The sequence below is a fragment of the Globicephala melas genome, chromosome 3 (assembly GCF_963455315.2).
Source record: "Globicephala melas chromosome 3, mGloMel1.2, whole genome shotgun sequence".
In the NCBI taxonomy this organism is placed as follows: domain Eukaryota; kingdom Metazoa; phylum Chordata; class Mammalia; order Artiodactyla; family Delphinidae; genus Globicephala; species Globicephala melas.
This window is the reverse complement of record NC_083316.1, coordinates 169,345,498-169,370,435: the sequence shown is the minus strand read 5'-3', so window position 1 is coordinate 169,370,435 and position 24,938 is coordinate 169,345,498. Positions and strand designations below refer to the sequence as shown.

At 58.7% G+C, this 24,938-nt stretch overlaps 2 protein-coding genes across 24 annotated transcripts in view; one reads left to right on the top strand and one right to left on the bottom strand.

Moving 5' to 3' along the window:
• The first annotated feature begins 423 nt into the window (after window positions 1–423).
• The window catches only part of TCF3 (transcription factor 3), a 34,806-nt gene continuing 10,291 nt past the window's right edge, over window positions 424–24,938 (top strand). For 14 of the 17 annotated variants that reach the window (XM_030845740.2, XM_030845732.2, XM_030845734.2 and 11 more), the window contains exons 1-7: window positions 1,344–1,473; window positions 3,398–3,529; window positions 6,758–6,830; window positions 20,085–20,158; window positions 20,318–20,396; window positions 23,116–23,183; window positions 24,440–24,569. In XM_030845740.2, the coding sequence (XP_030701600.1) occupies window positions 3,458–3,529; window positions 6,758–6,830; window positions 20,085–20,158; window positions 20,318–20,396; window positions 23,116–23,183; window positions 24,440–24,569 (496 nt within the window). In that variant the 5' untranslated portion in view covers window positions 1,344–1,473; window positions 3,398–3,457. Of the gene's footprint in view, window positions 578–1,343; window positions 1,474–1,746; window positions 1,869–3,397; window positions 3,530–6,757; window positions 6,831–20,084; window positions 20,159–20,317; window positions 20,397–23,115; window positions 23,184–24,439; window positions 24,570–24,938 lie in introns of those variants that run through there. The other 3 variants (XM_060297399.2, XM_060297400.1, XM_030845735.2) reach the window with 3 other exon arrangements.
• Window positions 15,441–24,938, bottom strand: part of LOC132597152 (collagen alpha-1(I) chain-like) — a 27,730-nt gene continuing 18,232 nt past the window's right edge. For 3 of the 7 annotated variants that reach the window (XM_060297402.1, XM_070045352.1, XM_060297401.1), the window contains one exon: window positions 18,225–24,716. In XM_060297402.1, coding sequence (XP_060153385.1) covers window positions 20,776–21,744 — 969 coding nt within the window. In that variant the 5' untranslated portion in view covers window positions 21,745–24,716 and the 3' untranslated portion in view covers window positions 18,225–20,775. Of the gene's footprint in view, window positions 15,819–16,061; window positions 17,600–17,820; window positions 18,088–18,224; window positions 24,717–24,938 lie in introns of those variants that run through there. The other 4 variants (XR_011377362.1, XR_011377361.1, XR_011377363.1 and 1 more) reach the window with 4 other exon arrangements.

The following is a 24,938-nucleotide window of genomic DNA, read 5'->3' as shown; positions in this document are numbered from 1 at the left end:
TTTCTTCCTTCCTTTCAGCCCTGCTCCCTGGACCGAGGGCTGCCCTGAACTGTGGGAACTCAGGGCTGCAGATGGGGTGGAAGAGCCTTCCAGGCAGAGGGCACAGCCAGGGCAATGGCCCAGAGATGAGAATGAGCGTGGCAGGTTCTGGAATAGTGAGGAGGAGGAGGAGGCCGCTGAGGCCGGAGCCCAGTGGGCCAGGGGTACCCGTGGCCTCTTCCCAGCCTGCAAGGGAGTGTAGCTTTCTCTCTGAGGACACAGGGGGCCACGAAAGATTGTGTTATTTTAATTTATACTAATTATTATTTTTATTCTGTAGGGTCTATGGTTCCCAAAAGCTGAAGAGCCCCTGGCTGTGTGTGTGGGGCCTTGGGATCTAAGTGGACTCTCAGACCACTGAGAGTCAGAAGCCCTGGTCCGGCCTTAGTACTGCCCAAACTCAGGTCCAGATCCCATTTTATGGATCAATAAACTGAGTCTCAGGCAGGCAAAGGCAACCAGCAAGTCAGAAGCACAGAGCGGGTTACACGTGGGGCTGTCTGACCCTAAAACAGAGCTGGCATCGGTGGCCTGGCAGGTAAGATTAGTCTGAATCGTTCTCGGGGGGTCTGAAACGCTCGCCACACCCAGCACCGGGGTCCAGCATTAGGAACTCAGATACGACCGAGCCAAAACGGCCGTGCGGGCGGCCACGCAAACCTGAAAATAAAACTGCAAGCCCCACCCCCTACCGCTTCTCGCGGCCTCTAGCTCAGAGAGTCCTGCCTCTTCCTTCATTGGGACGAGCGAAGGGGGCGGGGTGGAGGCGGGGCCTAGTTACGAAAGGCCGAGGGCCCCGCCAATCAGGCTTTCGCACTCTCCGATTGGCCCCGGTCGCTCTGCCTTATCTTTCCATCTCACTGCCCTACCCGCTTGCGTCAGGCAGTGCACTGAGACCACGTGCGCCTCCGCGCTGGAAGATAGTCCCTGCCCTCGACCCCGGTCGTTGGCCGACGGAACCCCAGCGCGCCCGGTCCAGGCTCCTGACTCCGCGGGACCTCAGCCGCGTTCAGCGGAAGCGTGGGGCGGGCGGCGGCGGCCGGGCGAGCGGGCAACGGCGGAGGGATCCGCGGACGGCGGCGGGGCGGGGCGCGTGCGGGGCGGGGCCTGGCAGGGGCGGGAGGCGGGGCGCGGCGCGGCGCGGGGTGGGGGGCGGAACATGTCTCCCGCCGCAGGAAGATGAGGCAGCGGCGGCGGCCGCGGGCGTAGCGGGCCGGACCGAGCCCAGCGACGCGGCCGGCGGGCACCGCGGGCTCCTCGCACGCCGCCTCCGCCAGCGCCTTGGCCGCGTAGGGCCCGCGGGGCGGACACGCGGGGAGCCGGGCCACGCGCCGCCGCCCACGCGCGCCCTTCGGGGCCGCGACGCCCCTTTGTCCGGGGGGGCCGTTCATGCCGCCGCCCCCCGTGCGCTGCGGGCCGGGCCACGCCGAGCAGGTGAGCGCGCCGGGACCGTCCGCCGCTTGGTGTCCGGCGGGCCGGGCCTTCCCGCACGGCGGCGGGACGCGGGCACCCGGGGACGCGGGCACCCGGGGACGCGGGGCGGGGGCGGGGGGCGGCGCGGCCGGAGTCATTGTTCTCCAACTTTGCGCGCTGGAGGGGGCCGGCGACGTGGAGTGCGCGCTCGGGCTCGCGCGCCCCCGCCGGTCGGCACTTCGGGAAAGTTTGCGGAGCCGGGCGGGGGCGCGGGGGGCGCCGCGGGGCCGCCCAACTTCGCGGCGGGGCAGCGGCGCAGAGGCCGCGAGCGCCCCTTCCCCCGCGGGCCCGGCCGGCGGCGGAGTTTGGAGGGGAGCGAGTGAGGGAGAGGGAGCGTCCTTTTGTCTGCGGGGAAGGTGCGCCGCGCGCCTGCGGGCTCGGGCCGGGGGCCGGGCCGGGGGCCCCATCTGTTCCGCGCTCCGCGGGCACGGGCGGCAGCTTCGGGGCGAGCAGCGCGGTGGCAGCGGCTGCGCCCCGAGCTTCAAAGGGTTCCCGGGCTGCGCCGCCCGCACCGGCTGCGGGGGGTGGGGTGGGGATTGGTTTCCCGGGCCTCCTCCCACCCCTCCCCCCCCAAAGGAAGACGTTTCTGCTTCTCTGCTCCCAGGGTGGCTTCACACGTCCTTCGAGTCCCCTTCGAGCCCCCAAAAGTTCTCGTGACACCCCAGAAGTGTTTCAGCTCTTCTAGAGAAGCCTGTTTAGCCCCCCCAGATCTGCCTTAAAATCGGTTTCAGCCACCCCACGAAAAAGTGCGGTTTCGTACTCTTCAAAAAAAGTCAGTTTCACACGCTTTCCAAAAAAGAAAAAGCTTCGCGGGGGAGGGGTTGCGCTGGGGCATCCGTTTCACACTCGTCTCCAGTTGGCAAACAAAGCGGGGGTTTCTCCGCTTCTGAGGTCGGGTCTCCCTCGATCTCGGAACCCCCTTTCGCTCGCGACCCCCGCCCGCACCTGGGGCTCGGGGAAGAGAAGCTGGAGGGACTTCACTGTCTGACTGTGGGACGGAGACCCTGTCTTCCTCTCTTTCCAGGGTGTGGGATGGGGCCCGGCAGGTGGATCCCCCCCATGCTAGAATGGAGCCCCTAGGGACCGTGCGGGGTGGGGGGAAACCCTGGTCTTGGGACCCCCACCCCCGCAAGGGATGTTTTCAAAGTTGCTTAAGAATAATTCCCGGATACATCGTGACAATAAAACAATCTAGGGTGTTGTTTTTTTTTTTTTTCCAGAATTTGGTTGTTTTTTATGGGGGGGAGGAGGTTAAGTGTAGTGGGAAGCTTTGCGGGTAGGTCCCTGCGCGGGGCGTCCCCCCTATTTAGTTGTGGAGCAGGAAGGGGGTTTCGCCGTCTTGTGGATTTCTTTTGCTTTGAATTTGGGGGTGACCGGGACTTCAACGTGCTCTGACAGCTGCTGGGGGGGTGTCACCAAATTTCCCTTGGGGCGGGGCCGGGTCGCCCCTCCCCCTTCCTGGGGTGGGGCCAGTGGAAAGCCTGAGGGTGGGTGGAAATGGGAGAGGTGGCGGGGAGAGGGGCGGGTTCTGGCTAAGCTGGGAAGGGACCACTCTACCCCGCATCCAGTTTAAAATTTGCAACTTGATTCCTTGGTGGTCGCAGAGGGAGTTCAGGGAATGTACTCTGCGCTCCCCCCACATTGTTCAAACTCCCTGAGGGCTCTGGGGAGGGGTCTCTAGGGGCCCCAGTCCCTGAATTCTGGCTGTCCCACCCCCATGTCTCAGAGTCTGGGAGGGACGCAGCCTTGGAAGACCCAGATCCAGAGCAGTTAGAGGGGCTCTTAAAGAGCTCTCCCCCATCTGCTCACCTCGGCCACTGTCACTCATAGCTCTTCTTTTCTCCACCCCTCACCTCTCCTTGCATCCGTTGCGGGCACCCTGCAGGGCTGTCTCTAGGCCTGAGGAGCCCACCCCCGGCCCCTGGCTCCCTGTTGCCGCTGGAGAATGAACCAGCCACAGAGGATGGCGCCCGTGGGCACGGACAAGGAGCTCAGTGATCTCCTAGACTTCAGCATGGTGAGCGGCCCTCTCCGTCCCCCCCCCCCGTCGTCTGCGGCCCTCTCCGTCCCCCCCCCCGTCGTCTCCCCCCTGCCCCCCGCATGCCCAGCTGTCCACACTCCTGCACCCCCCAGACATTGGGAAAGAAGCTTGTGCCAAAAACACTGCCAGCATCTGGACCTCAAGCTCCTATGGGTTAAAGAGCCCCAGGTGGGGCTAGGGGAATTGGGGCGCCCTCGGATGGATGGGTTGACGCCTCCGCGGCGGGGTGCAGCTTTGGGGCCCTTGTCGGCTTCCAGAGGCACCCGTCGTCATCCAGCTGTTTGCCCAGGCACAGAGTGGGTCCAACCCACCACTTTTCAGTTGGGGAAACTGAGGTCCGGAGCGAGGGAGGGACTGCCCATGGCCTTTAGCTTTTCTCTGGGGAGGCTCGGCTGTGAGGCCCCAGCTTGGCTCTGGGCATGCAGTGACCTTGCCTTGGGACCTGTAAAACTGTGTGATCGGGGTTATTCATGCTCTCATGGGTGCCAAAGATGGTGGGAGCCCATAGTCTAGGTGTCCTCTGTGGAGACCTTCTGTAAATGAGGAGAGGTCACAGGCAGTGGACGTGTGATTCCTCAGTTTATTGACACGAGAGCCAGTGCTGTGGGTCTACGGGGTGGGGGGGGGCAGGGGGATGTCCTCACACTTCCCAGGCGGTGTGCTCCATTTGACACAGCCCGTTCCCCAGCCAGGCTGATGGAGGTTCAGAGAGGGTACTGCCTTCCAGAGGTCACGCAGCTCAGGCGGGCCCAGGGAGGCTGGGAGCTGGACCGTCCCTTGGAGGGCTGGGGGCCTTGGTTTGCCTGTCTGTGCAGTGGGCCACCTGTGTCGGGGGGAGGGGGGGTGGTCTGCGTTTCCTCACAAACCCAGGAGCTGTGTGTGGACTCCCTAAATCCTGCCCCCACCCCTCCCCCAGCGAGCACTATTTTGGTTTGAAATGGGTTCAGGGAGGATGCTTTCGGTCTGAATTTAATTCTCTGCCGGTATGAGGCCCAGGCCACTGAGGTCTGTCGAAACAAAAGTCCCCAAACTGAAACGACATCATCCGCCCTGCGGAAAAACACAGCCCACGGGACGGAGCGGCCGCGGCTCCGGAAGGGCCATGCCGGTATTTTTAAGCCCCGTTTTATTTTTGCGTCCCAGCTGAGGAATCAGGGGTGCTGCTCAGTTGTTTTTTTGTTAAACTGACAAGTCACAGACCACTGGGCCAGAACAGACCGGCTTGGGGGTCAGGGGAGGGGGTGGTACAGGTTCTGATCTCGCCCCCCCCACACCCACAGCCTCAACCACTTGCCCACCACCCCCTGCTGTCCAGGGGGTCCAAACTCCCCCGCCCCCAGCTCAGACCCATTTCACAGATGAGGAAGGTGAAGCTGAGCGTGCGAGGTGCCCAGTGGGTGTCCTCTGGGAAAACCCAGAAGTGGATTTTTGTTCGACCTCCTTGTTCCCGTGAGGAGGGAGGCCCTGAGGCAGCCCCCCATCACAGGAGGCTCACACCCTTTTCTTCCCACCTGCCCCAGAGACACTGAGTTAATTTGTTTTTTTGAAACAAATTTTCGACTGAAAAGATTTTGAAGGGAAAGCGCTTCCTTGGGGTAGGTCCCTCTAAAGTCAACGAGGCAACTGCCAGTTCAGTGCCAGGAAAAGCGGCTCCTCCTAGCTGGTAAAACTGCACCTCTGCCCCAGCCCTGAGCTTCGCCTGCTAAGCTGGTGGCTCCGAGGGGGTGTGGGCCTCAGGTGGTCCCTGGGTCTGACGACAGCCGTGAAGGGCGAGGGGCCGGGGAGGGTGCTGTGGGCTCGCCTGGTGGCCCGACCGTGCTCCTCTGAGCTTTGCGCGTGCAGAGGCCCTTACGTGCCCACGATGCCCACGTGCGTTTGGGTTTCATAACAGCCTGCACGGTGCGAACGCTGCGTCCGTTTCACAGAAGGGAATACTGAGGCTCCGAGGGGGGTGTGGGGGCCTGGCTGGGCTGATCACAGACCTTCAGTGCCCGCAGGACACAGACCAGTTCCCTCCACCCACCCCACCCACCCCGCGGCAAGTGCCACGTCAGCGGCCCCTGGCACCCTGGAGGGCGAAACAGAAACAGAATTGAGCACCACCCCCCTCAGACTCCTGATCCCCAGGCCTGCCCCTCCCCCAGCGCAAGCCTCAGTGTCCCCAGCAGGAAAGGGGCCCGCCTTGAAGCCAAGGCCCTGGGTGCGGTGAGCACAGCCCTGCCCCCGGAGAGGACTACAGACCCCGTGAGAACCCGAGTCCTGGGTGTGCCTGGGTGCACACCTGCCCCGAGTCTGCACTCGCCCTGCCAGATCAGCCTGTGGCCTCAGTTTCCCCTTCTGGAGAACAGGGTGTGGGGGCAGGACCCCCTTTCCTGGGTCACTCCCAGGGCTTGTGATGCTGCCCCAAGTCATGCCCACAGAACGCACACCCCCATGTCCTGCTTGTCAGCCGCTCCCCACAGAGCCTTAATGCTGATTGCGGCCACTCTAAATTGCTTGGTCCCCAAAAGAACCTCTGAAACTCAGGCCATTGGGGCAGGGCAGGGTCATGGTTTGTTTCTTCTGCAGCACGAGGGTTTGTTGATGTTGGGTTTTCCCAGTTAATGCTGCTAAGCTGTTTAATCTTGAGGGACTTAACACTGGGTTTGGGTGAGCGAGTTGGGGGGGGTCGTGGCCATGCACTCACACTCGGTGCCCGCCCACCCGGGAGAACTGCACTGTCGTTGGCCGGGAAGGGTGCAGCTCTGAGCCCGGAGCCCGGCTCGTGGGGGCCTCCCTGCTCACCATCCCAGTGGTGGGGCCTGGCTGTCTTCCCTGCACTCCCACCGCTCGGGGTCAGGGGCTCGTGGGGAGGTGGATGCCGGGCTCCTAGGGTGAAGGTCGGGGTCCGCGGCTGGGACACGGGTGGGACAAGCGATCCACCTGGGAGTGTAAGTGATCTCATTTTTTATAAAGCCAAAACTTGAAGAAAACTTTGGATCACTTTTAAGCGGATACATTGTATCAAATGCCTTCATGTTATTTCATTCCCGTAAAACAAATACAGAGGTAAACAGGGGAGTTTTCCCTGCTCCGGAGGGGCACCGGGGAGCCTCTTCCCACCAGGGCCCTCGGGGCGCCTCGGGCCTCCTGGGGGACAGGACCCCGGCAGAGCTGTGGCCCTGGGCTGTGCACCCCCCCCTCACCTCCTCTTTCTCCCCGCAGATGTTCCCCCTGCCGGTGGCCAATGGGAAGAGCCGGCCCACCTCCCTGGCCGGGGCCCAGTTTGGAAGCTCAGGTAGGACCCCGCTGGCTGCCTGGGGGCTTCTTGTTTGCTTGAGGAGATCACCGCGTGTGAAGGGTGGGCGCATGGAGGGTGAGGGGGGGCGACCGTGGGGTGGGGCTGGCTGCCGGGCGCAGCCTTGTGGACTAGGCACTAAGGGGAGAGGTGTTTGGGGGCAGCGCTCAGGCCTGCCAGGTGGAGTGGGGGTGAGGGGCCTGGGGCGGAGGTCCAGGTGCCCATGTGGGCGTGCGGTGGGGGGATGGTGAGCCCAAGGGAACCCCAGGAGGCGGCTGCCACTGTGCTTGTGTGACTTGCCTTGGGGCTAAGGGAGGGAGCCCCGTGGTCAGCATGGTGTCACCGTCCACCCTGCCCCGAGAGCCTGGCCCCTGGTCCGGGTGTGGGGGACTCGGTGACTCACGAGGGCCTGGGTGAGCTGGGCACTTGAGCCTCCAGGGTCTCCTTGGCCCCAGTGGGGTTCTGGGTGTCCAGTCCCTCCCCAGGGAGGGAACCTGAGGCCCAGGAGGAGTGTGATATGGAACCCCAGCTTTCTCCAAATCCTGATCTGATCCTGGCTGTTTTCATTCAAGTATGTATTAGGTGCTGATCGTTGATGAGACCTGGCACTAGCGTGATCACCTGGCCTGGTTTGTTCGAGGTCTGGGGGGGGTTCCTGGGATCTGGGACTTTGAACGTTCCAACTGGGGTCATCCCAGGCACACCTGGATGAGCTGGTCACTCTGCCTGGTACTGAGTGCAGAGGACATGGCCCAGGGAGGACAGATGGCATGGCCTCAAGGAGCATAGAGCAGGGGTCAGGTTGCAGAGTGGTGGGGAGGGCAGTAGGGGCTGTCTCCACAGAGGTGTTTGGATGTTTGAGCAGAGGCGTGGGGGCTCAAAGGCCCTGGGGCAGCACCATGCCTGGCGAGTTGGAGGAACAGTGAGGAGGCCTGTGTGGATGGAGCAGAGTGAGGGAGGGGGAGAGGGAGGAGGGGTGGGGAGAGGAGGGGGGGAGGGCAGGCCGTGCAGGGCCTTGTGAACTCGGGCTTTTGAGAGGAGCCACATGCATGGGGAGGAGCCCGCTCTGGCTGTCGGGAGGATATAGGGGACCCCTTGGGCAGGCCAGAGCTCTGCACGGACTTCAGTATCTTTTTGGGGTCTTGGGATGGGGGCCGTGTCCCCCCATGTCTCTGGGGTCCAAGATGGAAGGGTCTGTCTTTTCCAGATTCTATCAGGGTGTCTAGTGGGCTCTGGCTGGAGGAGGAGGGGGTTTCAAGGGTGGTTTGTACTCCTCCCACCCCCCCCGCAAAAGGAGGGACATCGTGTTGCTGACCCCACTGCCCCACGCTGGCCTTCCTGTCCGCCTGAGGAAGTGGCCTCAGGGCTGGCCAGAGTCCTCCCTGAAGTGTGGAAATCCCCACAGGCCACCCTGCCTCCCCATTCCCAAAACAGCCCTGGGGAGCAGGGGGTGCTGCTGCTCCCCTGCCTCAGGCAGAGGGTCAGGCCCCGGCAGGCTTCCTGGAGGTGGTGGCACAGTCCCTCCCTCATCTTCCCCCAGGTCATCCCCCTGCTCTCTCCTGTTGCCCAGTGTCCACTTGGGGCCAGTAACCCCCAAGGAAGGGGCCCCTCCAGGACACCCCATGCCTGGCCCAGCCTGACTGGGACCCCTGTGAATTTTGCAGGTTGATTTTGTGTGGTTTCTGCAGCCGCAGCCCGCTCAAGGGCCCTGCCCTGGCCACTTCAGGTGGGGAGGGTCCAGCCTTGTCCCGCTGCACATCGGGCTGAGTTTTCTTCTTCCCCACGAGGGTTGTGGTGTGGTTGGTCCAGCCCAGGAGGTCTCCAGTTCTGGACACACAGCTGGGGACCCCTTTCCCCAATTCATTTGAGCAGTTAGTGCTGTCTGGGGCGGGGGAGGGGGCACAGGACCGGGAGCCCTAAGACCTGAGCTTAGAGGTTCCCTCCTTGCTGCCACTTCAGGCACAAGGCAGGCCGTGTCACCTGACACAGGTGGTGTGACTGCAAGCCTCAGTTTCCTAGTCTGTAAAATGGGAGTCCCCCCATCGGCAGAGGGTTCAGCGAGTCCTTGGGCGTGAAAGTGCCTTATAAACTGAGGCGTGGGGCGCATCTCGGTGTCTGCCTTGAGGGGGTGCAGGGGTTTGCAGCTCCAGACCCGGGAGCCACAGGAACTGAGACTGATCCCTTTGGGGGGCTCTCCCAGCTCTGAGCTCATTTCCCTACTCCCTTGTTGGTGGAGCTGGAGACTCCAGGGGAAGGTGGGGGGGGTGGAAAGGTTGGTGGTCCAACAGCGGGATAGGGCTTGGGGAAGTCACCCCTTTCTGAGCCTCAGCTTTTTTCATCTGTAAGATGGGTCACCGCCCTGCAGACGGGCAGTGTCGCTTTAAGGGGACAAGAGTTTCTGAATGCTAGTAGGTCACGCTCAGCCACATTCTCCCCTTCACCCTCCTTGCAAGTCTTGGCCTAGTGTCTCTCTACTTAGAATTCCTTTGAGTCAACTTGCTTCTTTTAGATTCACTTCGAAAGGGCACTTCATGTTAGGAGAGGAGCAACCCAGGCCAGCGGGGACAGGTCTCTGAGGAGGGGTCTCTGAAGGTCTCGGGAAGAGGAGCTGCGCGTGTGGGGTGTGCGGGCTGCTTGCGCCGTCCCTGAGGCCAGAGGATTTCTCCTCATCATCTAGAGCAGAAGACTGCAGAACGGGGATAATTTTTCCACTCCCTCCCTTTTGGGAAACCCCAGGGCACAGATCTCTCAGTGGCAGCACGTCCTCTGCCACAACCTACAGGGTCCGAGGCCCCACGAGATATGGGGAAACACCTGCTGACACCGGAGGAGACGACGTCTTCCCTGTTTTCCTGTCTCACAGCTTTCCTGGTCTGTGTGACTCTAAAGGTAACGTGCCCTTGGGTACAAACCTAACAGGTAGGCAAGGCGGCATCTACCCTGGTTCAGCACAGCTGTGCGGTTATGGCCTCAGAGTAAGTTCCCGGCTAGAACTGCCAGCCGTGGACTTGCTTCCACAGTAAGAATGTCCCTCTGGCGTCCCAGTGCTGGCTGTTTCCAACCTCTTCCAAATGTGCCGTTTCAATGGGCATTTACATGTTAATCATGGGCGATTATCTTTCCAAAAGCAGCTTGGACAGATGAGTTATTTTTTGATGAATTTCTGATCACTACCCCCTTTTTTTCTTGGATTTGGTGAACTTTTTATTTTGAAATAGTGATATATTCACAGGAAGTTGCAAAGAAATGTGCGGGGCGGCCCCACACGCCCCTCCCCAGCCTCCCCAGCTGTCAATCCTGCAAGTTCCTCACATGACACCAACTCGGGAGGCTGAGCTTGGTACGGTCTACAAGAGTTTATTTGGATACTGTAGTTTATTCACAAGATCTGCGTGCCCACATTTGTGTGTGTGTAGTTCTGCTTGGTTTTATCCCGTGTGTAGTGCCATGAAGCCACCACCGTGGTCTGTTCAGAATTGTTCTATCGCCTCATGACCTCCCACCTGCTGTCACCCACCACCCACCACCCCTCACCCTAACGACCCCTGATTTACTCTTTTCCATCTTCCCAACTTTGTTGTGTCGAGAATGTTACATACATGGAACCATACAGCATGGAACCTTCTGAGATTGGCTTTTTCTGCTGAGCACAGTTCCTTGGAAATCCCTCCAAGTTGTTGGCTGGATCAACAGCTTGTTCCTTTTTATTGGTATCTGGTGAACTTTTTAAAACAACAGCAACAGTAACACTTATCAACAGCAACTTAAGTCAACATTTGTTGAGCGCTGTATGCCAGGCACTGAGCCTGGATAGTTTATTCTGAGTCCTCACTCCTCACAGGTTGGTGAAATAAGGGCGATTGTCATCCCCGTTTTACTTACGATGAAGCTGAAATTCAGAGTTCATTAACCATCTCAGCCAGCCACCCAGTGTTGTTTCCCTGTAGTGTCTTGTACTGCTGCACTGTGCTGCACTTACTGATTTGTAATAGCTTTTTATAGAGGAAGGATGTTAGTCTTTTGTGATCTGCAGCCTTTTCCCTAAGTTTTCACTTATAACTGTTGTTGATGATGGAGACTTTTAATTTTCCTCAGTGCTTTACAGGTTTCAGTTTTATGTTGTCAAGTCTTCTATGTTGTTCTAGCTTTGGTGCCATTTCTGCAAAATCCTTGAGAATTAGATGACACAGTCCATTCTGCATTGCAGATGTGACAGTCATGAATGTGCCTGTACCTCATTCCATCAAGTTGAGGAATATACGGGAAAAGATGCTGGAGGGCAGAAAAGCATGCCTTTGCAGTTCTTGGCAGAGCAAAAAAGTGAAAAATAAGTGGGAGGTAGAGAACCTCAACAGTGAAGTGATCAAGGTTGAGCTTATGCAGCAGTTCCTGGCCAAGGGCACACATCCAGCTCACCCGTGGGAGTGCTCAGAACACACACCCCTGGGCCCTGGACCCAGAGACACTGATAAAAAGCCTGGGATGGGGCCTGTAAGAGTTTCCAGGCAATTCTGAGGGGCACCTCCAGTTAGAAGCCCTTACCTTTAAAGGCCATGCCTTGTAAAAGAGATCATACCGTTCTTATAAAAATTGGTCACATACCGTGCACAGAAAAAAACCTGTAACATAAAGAAAGTGACCAAAAAAAAAAAGTGACCAAAGTATAAGCCATATTCTTTGAGAACAATGTGGTAAAACTGGAAGTGAAAGACCAAAAAGCGTAGAAATAAGTAAAAAGCTTAATGACTTGGAAATAACAAAATTCTTTTTTGTTTACCTCTTGGGTTAAAGAGGAAATTAAAACAGGCTAGACGGAAATCAGCAATAATCTAAACACACTGAAGCTACAAGGTGCAGCTAAAGCTGTATTTAGGGAAGAATCATAGCCTTTGACAGTCTTCAGATACAATGAAAAGAAATGGAGTAAGCATTTAATTTAGGAAGTTCTAGGACAACAGAATAAACTCAAGAAAACCTTTCTTGGTGGTTCGAAATACCTTAAAGCATTTCCTAAATTGCCATTTACCCATGAATTTTTGTCTCATCTTTTTACCTTCCTGTTACTTTAGTACTACCTGGTGTCAGTTACCGTAGCTTTTTAGAATTATTACTAAATTTTTCTTTTTTCTTTTTCTTTTCTTTTCTTTTATTTGGCTGTGCGGGGTCTTAGTTGCAGCGTGTGGGATCTTCGTTGCCACATGTGGGATCTTTAGTTGTGGCGTGTGGGATCTTCATTTGTGGCATGTGGGGTCTTTAGTTGCAGCATGCAGAATCTTTAGTTGTGGCATGTGGGGTCTTTAGTTGTGGCATGTAGGATATAGGCCCCTCTCCAGGGATCAAACCCCAGGCCCCCTGAATTGGGAGTGTGGAGTCTTAGCCACTGGACCACCAGGGAAGTCCCCTAGTTACTTTAGCTTTGTGGTGTTTTTATAGTCTTCAATTGTTGTTTTTCAGGGTCCCCCACCCCCACCCCATATTCAGACATGCTGATTCTTCTTCATGATCTTTAGAATAACTGTTATGTCTCCTCCCACATCCCTCCAAAACAAACAAGCCTACCTGTTGGGATTTTGATGTTATGTTAAATTCATAGGTAAATTTCGGAAGAACTGTTTGTGTTTATAGTAGTGCATTTTCATATTTTAAGAACTTGGTGTTTTCTTCCTTAAGTTTTGACCCTTAATATTAAGTTTTTAAGATAAACTTTGAAAATGAAAGCATAAGGTACTTAGCCATTTTATAGTTTTCTTCCTTAATTTGCTCACATACTTTTGCAGTGAGGGTTGTTTCTAGGTGTTTTAGGATTTTCCATGCTGTGGTTTGGGGATCTTTTTTACCATATTTTCTACCTGGTTGCCTCCTGACATCCCCTAATTATTTGCATTCTTCCCTTGGCTTGGTTTTCCAGGTAACTCATCCTCAGGTCTCTTCCATCCTGGTGCGGAGGCCATGTGCCTTTTCACATCAGCAAGTGTTCGTAGAACCACATTGGGTGTGTGCTGTTCGGCTTCTTGTCAGCAGGACCGGGCCTGATCCTGGCTGTTGATTCAAGATAGATCTCTCTGACTGTCTGTGTTTATCATGTTCAGGGCGTTTCCTTCTGGTCCTGTGTGACCATCCACGTGAGTGATTGGCATCACTGTGGTGTGTTGGGTGCCTCAGGACAGCCCCTGGTTTCCTCCTTCCCCACGTCCTGACGCTGTCCATTAATGGTTTTTCTCACCCAGCTATTCCCTGAATTTTGGGTTTGGTCCATATCCTTGTTTAGCTGCCAGACCAGATCTGCCAGCATCCGTTTTGCATTTTGCCTGCGTTCCCATGTCGTGTGGCACTGAGGCTTCTTGTGGCTCCCTGCCATGTTTCTGCACCAGTTTCTCTGGAACAGTCTCCAGCAAGTGGGGCCCCCCATTCTCTGGGCACTGGGGAGCAGACTGCCACCCTGTTTGCATGTGACACCTTCCCCAGCTGCTTTATTTCTGCTGCGGCGATTGGCCTGTTGCGATTTTGTCCACTCCTCTTGTAAATTCTAGCATTTTGTTGGGGAAAAAAATCATCCGTTTCAGACACATTTAAAAATGGTTCATGTTGCATTCTTTAATAATATAGGAATCCGGGCTTCCCTGGTGGTGCAGTGGTCGAGAGTCCGCCTGCCGATGCAGGGGACACAGGTTCGTGCCCCGGTCTGGGAGGATCCCACATGCCGCGGAGCGGCTAGGCCCGTGAGCCATGGCCGCTGAGCCTGCGTGTCCGGAGCCTATGAATCCATGTCTCAGTCCTGAATCTACTTATTCTTTTTGTTCCCTTGTCCTGGACCCAGCTGTCTCGTGTCTGTATTGACTTTTTTCCCAAAGAATCTGCTTCATTGACGAATCGATCTTTATCAATTAACTGCTTTTCTCTTCACTACTTCTATTTAATTTAGTTAATTTATCCTTTTTTTTGCCATGCCATGTGGCTTGTGGTATCCTAGTTCTCCAACCAGGGATCGAACCCGGGCCCTGGCAGTGAAAGCGTGGAGTCCTAACCTCTGGACCACCAGGGAATTCCCCACTACTTCTGTTTTAATTCCTCCCGTTTTTTTAGTTTTTCTTTTCTTTTTTCTCTTTTGACTTTTGCATAGAAGGCCCGTTTGTTTATCACTGTTCTCTCGCCCAGTAATCATGTTGAGGGTTATAGATTTCCCTCCGAGGACCACTTTGGCCATATCCTGTTGGTTTCAATAATGCGTATTTTCGTTATTTATTTTTTTATAGATTCTTGGTAATTTTTTTTTTTTTTTTGCGGTACGCGGACCTCTCACTGCTGTGGCCTCTCCCGTTGCGGAGCACAGGCTTGGTATATCCATGTGCGTCGGATTGTCTTCCTGAGTCACTCGTTCCAGAACTGTTTTCTGTAGGTGCTGTGTTCTCAGCTCTCAAAACAATTGAGTCTGCATTTGTCTTACACTTTCCATGCTTTTATTTTAGGTTTTCCCATCTTTATACTTTTTCCTTGCAGTCGTGCCTGGTGTTTTTTCTTGGGTTGGGTTTGGAAGGCTGTGCTGCTGGTGGTTCTAATGGTTTTAGGGAATGTGCTGAAGCCCCCCGAGTCTGGCTCCTTCCGCCTCAGGAGTGAAGTCACATCTTGTTGTCCTGCAGGAAAGCGTTCCTCCCCAACCCTCCTGTTTGGTATAAACACGTTGCCACTCTTTAGAAATGTTGTTTCTCTTTGTTCGCAATGTTTGTGTCCGGCTGAGAAACACGTGTCCTTACTGTGTTCATTCTGCCACTTACGAGGCTTCAGTCTCCTCATCTGGGAAGTGAGGTTGATGGCGGCCACTTAAGGGTTCAGTGGGATAAACCACAGGAAGTGCCTGAAGCAGCACGACACCTGCGGGCTCTGGTGCCCGTTCTTGGGATGGCGTCGAAATTCCACTTAGTTTAACTTAACGCGTGGCCCAGATGTGCTCAGCATCCCTGCACCATTGCGTCCTCCAGACTCGCAGGGTCTGTGCTGGGACTCCCCTCCCTTGGGGTTGTTCTCCAGGGAGGGGTGCGGCTCTGGATGTGCACCTGGCTCCTGCCTCTTGTGAGGGGCAGTGGGTTGGGGGTGGAATTCCTGGGCCCTCGCCTTCCTTCTCTCAGCTCCAGCCCCATGGGTGTGTCATCGTGCGCGCACAGCCTCCAGGGAGCGTGCACGGGTTTTTCCGGGTTTTTCTCTAACTCCAGGTTTGGGTGTTTTTCCTGTTCCTCCCGGGATGCCGGCTCCGGTGTCTGGGCTCGTGTTAGGCCCTCGTGTCTGTTGTCTCAGAATCCCCCCTTCCCTGGTGTTTGGGGGCGTCTCCAGAACCCACCCTTCTGTTCGATCACCTCTTCTGCATTGTCACTTCTGCCTCGCCGCCTCTGACGCTCTTTTTTTTTTTTTTTTTGCGGTACGCGGGCCTCTCACTGCCGCGGCCTCTCCCGTTGCGGAGCACAGGCTCCGGACACGCAGGCTCAGCGGCCATGGCTCACGGGCCCAGCCGCTCCGCGGCATGTGGGATCTTCCCGTACCGGGGCACGAACCCGTGTCCCCTGCATCGGCAGGCGGACTCTCAACCACTGCGCCACCTGGGAAGCCCCTGACGCTGCTTTTAAAATCTCTTGTGAATTGGCAGTAGAAACTTCTTAGTTGTTCCTGCTTTGGCTCTTACTCTCTCCCTGAAGCCTTATCTTCCATCTATTCTGCGGCGCCCACAAGCTCTGCAGTCGCCTTGAGGGCGCAGCAGTGGCGGTGGTCTTAGATGTGCCTCTGGGACAAATCCTAAATCTGTGGGCGTGCACCTCTGGGTTCCGCGCTTGTTTCGCCCTGGGCCTGTTTCTTGCAGGGAGGTCCCAGCTGGGATTCTGAGCTCATACTTGGCTGAGCGGTGGGGTGGGCGAGGTCCCCCCAACCTCGCCGTTGGACACAGGGGTCCCCCTTGAGACTGAAGCAGGATGGGGTCTTTCTGCTGTTGCTTTGGTCACGAATCTGAAATTCACAGGAGGGAGGGGGCAGGGCAGTTTCTGCAGCTGGGGGACCCCGTTCCTCTGAATTACCACGCATCTGTGGGTCCCCCACCTGAGGACCAGCTCTGCCCATTGGGGAAGCCTCTGGGGTTGGGGGGTTCAGGAGAGGTTGGGTTGGACCCAAGCCCTGGTTTGGGGGACCATCTGCTCTTGGAAATGGTGGGCTGTGCCCTCCACTCACTTCCTCTCCAGCCTCAGATCCGCTTGCTTGGGCGCAGCTCCAGGTCCCCTGTCTCCCCACCCCCACTTTCAGGGGCAGGAACGGCAAGGGCTGTGAGCCGCTCCGGCACTTTTCCTCCAGCCACTTGGAACCTGCTCCCTCTGGCGGGAGCTCCCTGGCGCCCTGGAATTCCTAGCAACTTTTGAAACTCTGAAGGCCAGAGACAAGCGTAGCTGCCTGTGAACACGGAGGGGCGAATGAAAAAGGGGGCGCATGTAAGGCATGAGAGGGTCTGGGGCATGTCGTGCATCTCCCCGCAGCTTTCCTTCAAGTCTGAAGTGATGTAAGAGTTCAGAAGTTGCCCCAAACATCACAGGAAGAGAGGTGAGGACCCCACTGGCCCGTGCAGGGAGGCCCCGGCCCACTTGAGGAAGGACTTTCTCCTGACTCACACCTGTGTTGGGCTTGCCCCTCATGAGACCCCAGGTGCTGCTGAACAGGCCACCATCCCGTTTCTCGGGGATTTTAATTCTAAGGGGAAAAAGCCAGAGGGGGAGCTGACGGCCTTGGGGAGCTGATAGTGGCGGGAAGGAAACACTTACGTGAGGACCAGCAGACGGCTGCCCTCAGGTGCTGTTAATTTTTTCTCAGCTGTGATCATGGTGCATGGTGGTTATTTTTATTGCCGTTGCTACTCTAGTCTTTACCTAGGGGGCCACACGTCCAGCACAGCAGCCGCTTAGCCACACAGGGTCATCTACTCGTGCGTTAATTAACATCTCGTCGAGTGGGGAGCTCTTTCCGCCAGTCCCGTGGTAGCTGCCTGTGACCGCAGGAGGATGGCACTGCCGGAGGACATTGTGATTGGTTGGATAGTTATCAGAGCAATGAAGAGGCCAAAAACAGATACTTGTCGAGGTTGTTTGGGGGCCAGCCCTGTTCAGGCAATGCTGGGGACAGGGGGCCAGCAAGGCAACCTCCCTGACGGGCGATGAAGGTGTGGGGACCACTGGGGCAGAGCTTGGGTCGGGGTTGGGGATCTGCTCACTTGTTGGGCAGGGAGGAGTGAGCTGGGGGCGAAGGGCGGTCAGGGAGGGGTCTAGTCTTTACCCTGAGAGCAGTGGGGAGCCATGGGAGAGTCTAGAGGGAGGGAGGAGAGGCAGGTTTTGCTTCCAGAAGCTCCCATCAGGCTGCTTGGGGTGGAGTGTGGGCAGGGAACCTGGGGTGGGGGGGACACTGCTGTACGGATGGGGGCTTGACCCAGGGGACACAAGGCCGAGCCAGGCTCTGATCCGAGACCATGGGTAGGGGGCAGTGGAGTGAGGGAAGGGGAGAGCACGGCTCCTGGGATTTAGCCCGGGCACCCGGGTGGGGGGGTGCTGACAGAGCTGGGGCTGCCGCACGAAGCCCCTGACGACCATGGCTACGTGACAGGTTTGTGGTGGGGACGGTGCAGGGCCATGCCTAGGCCCTGTGACCACGTCTTCTCCACACTCCAGGTGCTGAAGTCTGGTAGTCTGGCTACTTCATACGGAGGGACTTGCTCCTGGAATCTTCTCCGTGCCTGGGTCAGCAGACCTTCCCTGTGAAGGGCCAGACAGCTTCTATCGCAACTGATCTCTGTGTTGTAACCAACACCGCTATATACAGGGAACAAACGTCCGTGGCCATGCGCCAATAAAACTTTACTGACAAAAGTAGGCAAGGGCCATACTTGGTCCAGTCACAGTTGGCACACCTGCCCTGCAGGAATCAGCCGGGACGGAGGCCCCTCAGAGGGGCCTGCCCCCCCATGTCATCCAGCCAAGGGGGTGTCCGACACCGGCTGGAGCCCGGGCTGGGCGCGTCCAGCTGTGCCACACTGGTCATCCTGGCGGCAGCCCTCACGGTGGGCAGTTCTGTCACCCAGGCTGTCTCGGATCAGATCTGAAACTCCGAGGGGCGGGTGGTGCCCTTGGGCACACCCAGCCCTCTGCTTGTCCATCTCCCACCTCTTCCTGGGGGCAGGGCTGGGTCTGAGCAGAGAGATGACCTTTCCGGGGGCTGCCCTGCCACCACTTCACCTCCAGCACTTCAAAAAAAAGAAATTATATTGCGACAGCAACGTTTCGTTCTATTAGTACATTTTAATTAGAACGTGAATAAGAGATGTTATGAATATTCATGATTGGGTTATTTAAAATGCATAATTAACCAGTGGGGGGTTAATAACTATTAATGGCAGCGGTGGGGGAGGGCCCATCCCTCTTTCTGTCGTCTGGTCTCCAGCAGCGGGGAGGCTGGGGCTGGGTGAGGGGGGTTTTACCAGAAAGGGCAGAGCAGGGCCTGGTTGCCTCTACCTGAAGCTTGTGGGGCCCAAGTTGGAGGGGTCCCTGGGTGTCGGCCTCAGGAGCGCCCGTCACCCTGCCAGCCCTCGGTGGTGGGGTAGGGGGGTGGGAAGGCCTGGCTTTGGCCTTGGACCTGGCCTCCTGCTCTCTTGCTCAAGGGTCCTGGCGACTCTGGGGCCCGTGGTGGATGCCCATGGGGGTGGGGGACCCAGAGCCGAACGAGCTCGTGGGCGGGCACCGGAGAGCGAGGGGATGACAAGTAAGTGGCCGTGGAGGGAAACGGGGGCTCGGGTGCTGGGCCTTCTACCAGGGTCACCCCCCCTTCACCAGCTGCTCTCGGCCCCAAAGCCCAAGTGGGGACTCAGGACCTTGGGGTGCAGACACCCCAAACCTGGCAGCACATGTTAGATGGATTTGTGGAGACCATGGGAGCTCCGTCTGACCCCCTGCCCGCCAAAGCAGCCCCCAGCTCCGCATTGTAATCACATTGGAAATTTTTGATTAGAAAACAGAATCTAACCGAGGTATATGAATATTTATCAGACTGGGAGATTAATATGCATAGTTATGCAAATCAGACAGCAATTAAACACCAACTCCCCAGGGGAATGATTAACTCAGAGGCACCAAAAGAGAAGGATGCAATTTGAAAGAAATTTCTGGTACAGATGCGCAGAGGAGGGCGGGGTGAAGGATTCCGGCTGGGGTGTTTGGGATGTCCACCACGTGGGGTCGGGGGTGGGGTGGGGTACGTCCCCTGGCACAGATGGCAGGGCTGGGCACGGCCTCTCTGGCTCAGCCTGGCCTGGGCAGCTTTGACTCAGACTCGTACGTGGACACCCCCAGCCCTGCAAAGTAGGGCGTGTTTGTGACCCCATCTGAAGAGCAGGGAAACTGAGGCACAGGTGGGAGGGGCCCGGGGACTGCTCCCGTTCTGCTTGTGCAGGCCCTGAGCCCCGTGGCCCTTGATGGACGGTGTTGGAGCTCACGCAACCGGGAAGGGTGCAGGCCCGTGTGCCTGCCTGCTGGGAAGATCCGGGTCCTGGGCTGGGCCCCTGGGCTAGTGTTCAGGGAGATAAGGGCCCTGCCCTGCCCACCCTCCATCGAAAGGTCCTTGTCCCCACGGTGGCTAACCCTGCCACACCTGGGCCTCCCGGGCCCCGCCTATCTTACCGGATTGGATTTCTCCTTCCCTGCCGCCAGCCTGTGCCTGGCGGGTAGTCCGCGGCAGCTGCCGCTGTTACTTCAACAAAGGGACAGCCCCGCCTCTCGAATTGCCAGAGATGGGAAGGGGGAGGCTCCCACTCTCGAGATGAGAGATATCCTTCATTCCCATTCCCTGACGCCTTCATGAGCCTGGGCCAGAGGGAGGGACTTGGGCCTGGGGAGGGAAGCCCAGAGTGCAAGTGAGGGCTCCGTCCAGGGTGGGCTGGGAGCTGCACGGGTGGGTAGAAGTGTGCCAGCAGCAATGGCAAGTTTGCCAGCAGCTGGTGGTGGAATTGTTTCTTGGGCCGTGGACCCAGAGATCTGCTTAGTGCCGGTGTGTCCGGGGTGCTTGCCGCTGGCAGTGGTGTCACCATGGGTAGTGCTAGGGTGGGTGCATCTGGACGGGCTCCAGCTCCAGGCTGGGTCGGGAGGGGCCTGGAAAGCTTCCCAGGTCGAGTGAGGGCTCCCCGAGGCGATGCGGCTGGTGTGGAGCGGCCAGGGGCCGGGCCCCTAACCCTGCCTTCCTGCCCTACAGGTCTCGAGGACCGGCCCAGTTCGGGCTCGTGGGGCACCGGCGAGCAGAACAGTTCCTCCTTCGACCCCAGCCGGGTGAGGAGCCCCTGGAGGCCTGAGACCCTGGGGTGGGGGTGGGCGAGCGCGAGGAGAACCCCGGCCTGGCCTGCAGGTGCTTTGGGCTCTGTGGCGCGGTCACATCCTGACCCAGAGGCGTCCCTGAGCCTCCCTCATCCCTGCCCGTCCCCTCTACAGACCTACGGTGATGGCGCCCACTTCAGTGAGTCCCACGGCACCCTCGCTTCGTCCACATTCCTGGGACCTGGGCTCGGAGGTGAGTGTCCACGTGGTCCCTGCCCCCACCCCCGTGCCCGCTCGGTCCTTGAGCACCAGGGCTTCCGGGATGGCCGCCCAGAGCAGAGGACACAGGTGGGGACCAGCCAGGTGCCTGCCGGGAAGTGGACTCCGGAGTCCTGACAACCTGGGGAGGCCGAGTCTGAGGCCGGCCCCCTCGCCTGCTCTCCCCAGAGCACCGGCATCCTGACCGTGAGAATCAGCATCGGGACCTGGGTGAGGGTCCCCTCTCTAGCCCCAGTTTCCCGACCTGCGGGGATGGGGATTCTCAGAGCCTTCTGCGTAGCCAGTGGTAAGGACTCACCTGGCTCCCTAGGCCCGAAGGCCCACCCCCATCTCGCAGATGAGCAGACTGAGGCTCAGCGAGAAGGGACCCGGCCTCTGGGACCCTCAGGCCCTGGTTGGGTGTCCGAGCGCTGGCCCTGCTGAGCCTGGGCCCTCCCTGTTCTGAGGGAGTGTCGGGGTGACTGCCAAGCTGGCATCTCTGGAGGTTGAAAGGGGCCGGGGGGTGAGTCAGCTCCCGCCTCAGGGCCTGGGCTGCGCACTCCTGGTGCTCCTGAGACACGAGGTCCTTGCACATGACAGCCGGGTGAGGTAGGCTCCTTTGGCACCGTCCCCAGCGGTTCCCAGGCCGAGGTGCATGGCGGCAGGGTTGGTGGCTGCTGGGGGAGGTGGGTGAACTCTCGTTGCCGGGCCCAACCAACCAGTGGGGCAGCCAAGGCCGGAGGGCCTGGGGTCCAGCCCTTGTGGACTGGCGCATGGAAGGAGCCAGACGGGCGAGCGTGGCCTGGGTGCAGTCCCAGGCAGGAAGGGGGAGCACAGTGTCCGGCACCCACTGTGTCTAGCGGGAGTCTGTGTGCATCTCCCAGACCGGGATGTGAGGGCTGGCCGGGTGGCCTCTGCACCTGCCACGACACCGGTTCCCCTCTGCTGTTCCTTCCTCCGGCTTCTTCCTGGCACGGGCAGTTCCCACGGCCGGGCCTGGTCAGCAGGGCCCAGAGCCCAGCTGTGCCACACACCCGCCACACGCCCCAGTGGCCGAGGAGCTCAGAGAGTGCAGCAGGGAGCCCAGGCCAGGCCCAGCGAGACAGTGGGGAGGTGGGCGCAGTTTCGGCCTCCCTGGGCCCTGGTTTTCTTGCCTGTGGACTGGGGCTGGCGATAGCCATGGTGGGGCAGCGGGCGGTGAGTGCCAGGCCCAGGGGGCGAGGGTCGCTCTGTTCCCGTGGGGCCCCCAACCTGGTCCAGCTCCTCGATGAGACCTGGTGGGTCTGCTCTTGGTGTCTGTCCTTCTTCCCCCTCTCATACTCTGATGCCCGGGCCCGGTGCATGGCTTGGGCACCCGCTGTATACCCACAGGGCTCGTGGATCTCGCAGGTCCCCTCCCAGAACCTCTGTTTTCTCTCCTTGCCTCCCTCAGCCTTCCTTTCAGGATGCCCCTGCTTGGTGCCTGCTGTACGCAGGGTCAAACCACAGCAGCCCCACCCTGCAGTGGGGAGCCCAGAGCCCTGGCTGGGCTGGCCAGCTTTGCTTCCCACGTCCACCCTGGGAAGGGAGGGAGGAGCGCACCCTCTGGACTGGGGGCGAGTCCCTCTGGCCTCCAAGCTGTGGTTTGTTCATCCCTAAATGGGCCCCGTGTCGCCTGCCCTGAGCTTGAGCTGGTGGGCGTGGCCTGTGGGGCATCTGCTGTGTTGGTAGGAGCGTGGTCCTTCTCCCTGTCCCCTAAACAGCATTTGCTCCAAGAGTCCACTTGAAATTGTCCTTTTAAAATCAAGGGGAGAGGGAATTTCCTGGTGGTCCAGTGGTTAGGACTCAGCACTTTCACAGCCGAGGGGCACAGGTTTGATCCCTGGTCGAGGAACTGAGGTCCCACAAGCTGCGCAGCGTGGCCAAAAAATGAGTAAAAATATTCAAAAAATAAATGGATAAAGGGGAGAATTCCCCCACACCCCCTGCCCAGTTTGAGAATAAACCAAATTAGTCAAGCATTCTGATTTCTTGCTCACGGTAAGGCTGGTTAAGGTCCGCCCTCAGTCAGGACAGGTGCCCAGCTGAAGCCAGAAACAAACTGAAATTATTCAGGTACTGATGGATCCAGGGACCTGCTTCAGGCGAGGCTGGATCCAGGTGTTTGTGTAGCTGCAGGAGTCTGTTCATACCAGCTGCTCTCTCGGGCAGGCTGTCCCCCCACAGCTCGGTCTTGCCCACCCACACAGAGGAAGGGCTCCTTCGCACTGAGTGGCTTGAATCAGCATCCCCAGCGATGCCACATGCTTGTTCGTGAGCTGACCCTGTCCAGGAGCTGGGGAAGGAGCCCAGGGCCTGGGTGCTGAAACTTGCAAGATACCAGGGACCTCGACCTGTCCCCTGGGAACCCAGCACCCTGGGGAGTTGACACCTCATGACCTTGAACAGAGGAAACCAAAGCTCGAGAAGGGCAGGGGTGGGGAGCCGAGTCGGTGCTGTCCCGCTCTGGGGATGGGGTACGGGGGGGCCCTGGCGGGTTTGCAGAATCCTCTGCGGGTCATCTGGGGATAGCGTCTGGCTGGAGCCCCACTTGTCCCTCAGCCCCTCGCCACTTGATGGGGAGACCAGTGTGCCACCACGGTTTTCAGTGTCGTGAACTTGTGGAGAGCCTGCTGTATGCGGGCGTGTGCCGGCCTCTGGGTCAGCTCCGGGTGACCCTCCTTCCTCTTCCACAGGCAAGGGCGGCGAGCGGGGCGTGTACACCCCCTTTGGGAGAGACGCAGGGGTCGGCAGCCTGACTCAGGTGATGCTGCGTCTGCAGGGTGGGCAGGGGAGGGCGTGGGTCCCGTCGGCCCCCAGTGGCCCTTGGAGCCTGGAGAGCCCCCGTCTCCAGGTGGTTAGGGATGGGAGGTTCCCAGTGGGGGCCACAGTCACCGCTTGACTTCTCACCCCACCTTGTATTCCCTAGTTTTAATTTGAAACGAATTCGTCCCAAATTGCCTCCTGATCTGGGAAGGCTCAGCCAAGTGCTGGTCACTCTCCAGCAGCCGCTGAAACGGGCCCGGTCCCTGGGTCAGGCCGGGTGGGTTGTCGATGGGGAAAGGGGAGGCTGGGGTCCAGCCTGTGGGGCCCTGTGCACAGCTGAAGGGGTTCCAGGAGACACCTGCCCGCCCGCCTGCCCCCAAGTGGCAGACAGGGAAACCGAGGCCAGCCAGGTAGACGAGGCCTGACCCTCGCTCCGTGCTCCCAGCCTTGTGGTCCAACCTCGGCACAGTCCCCGGCCTGGGCGAGATTGTCACCCTTGGCCACCCCACTGGGATGCTGACGGGCCAGTTGCCTGGCACAGTGGTCCCTTGTGGCCTCCTGTCCTGCCCCACCTGGTCTCTCTCCCGCCCCACGCCCGAGGGCTTTATTCCCTGCCTGCAGTCCTGGAACCTCAGGGTGCAGCTAGGCCCTGCTGCAGGCAGCACCGCCTGGGTGCACACTGGGCCTCAGCCAGGTCACAGCCACTGAATGCCCGTGGGGCCCCAGGTCATCGGCCAGGGGCAGAACGTGCATGGCCCCATCTGTCCCCACGACGCCCCTGAGCCGTGGAACGTCTGACATGCCCATTGCACAGACAGGAGAGCCAAGGCTGCAGCACTGCGCCTCGAACCCCCGTCATTGTTGCTTTCCTGGGAACAGAGTCTATTTCAAACGCATGTCTGCGAGATTAAACCGTTTACCTTAAAAAAAAGGGGGGGGGGATACGTACGAAGTAAAACACACAGATTCCCTTGACACCTGAAGCATAGTTGTGCCCGTTTAGCGCCCAGACAGCAACACATCTTCAGGCTTGACGGTGTTTCTCTCATCTTTTTCCTTCATGAAAATGAATCGGTGGTATCTTAGATAAGAGAAACGCCAGTGGTGTCAGCAGGGAGGGACCTATGCCCCAGGTCACTGTCACCCCAGGACCCTGCCATTGGCCTGGGCCCTTGCTCTTGCCTTTGTTGTTTTAAACCAGAATGGCCTGGGGGCTGGGCAGGGGACCGGCTGCTAACCCTCCCCCTCCCTCAGGCCAGCTTCCTGCCCAGCGAGCTGGCCCTCAGCAGCCCGGGGCCGCTGTCGCCCTCGGTCGTCAAAGGCGGGTCCCACTATTACTCCTACTCCGGTCACCCTCGGCGGAGAGCTGCAGATGGCGGCCTGGGTGAGTGGGGCGGTGGTGGGGACGGCGGTCCCTGTGGGTCCTGGCGGTCGCGTCCTGTGAGGTCGGGCAGTGCTGAATTGGCGCGGCGAGGGTTCCACAGCCCTTGGTCGCTTCCCCAGCCATACACACCCTGCGCACCGTGCGGTTCTGTCGAAAGACGCTTCGTTTAGCGAGGTTGCTTTGATTTAGTGATGCTAAAGTCACCCACCCAGAAGTACACAGGTGCCAACGCAGGCCCACAGCGAGTGGGACCGGGATCCCAGCTTCCCGTCCGGGCCGCACTGGAGCCGGAAGGCCAGCGGCACCTGGCAACCATGGAGGCGCCCAAGCCAGGGTTGGGGCTTAGCAGTTTCGGCGAGGGGGAGCTTG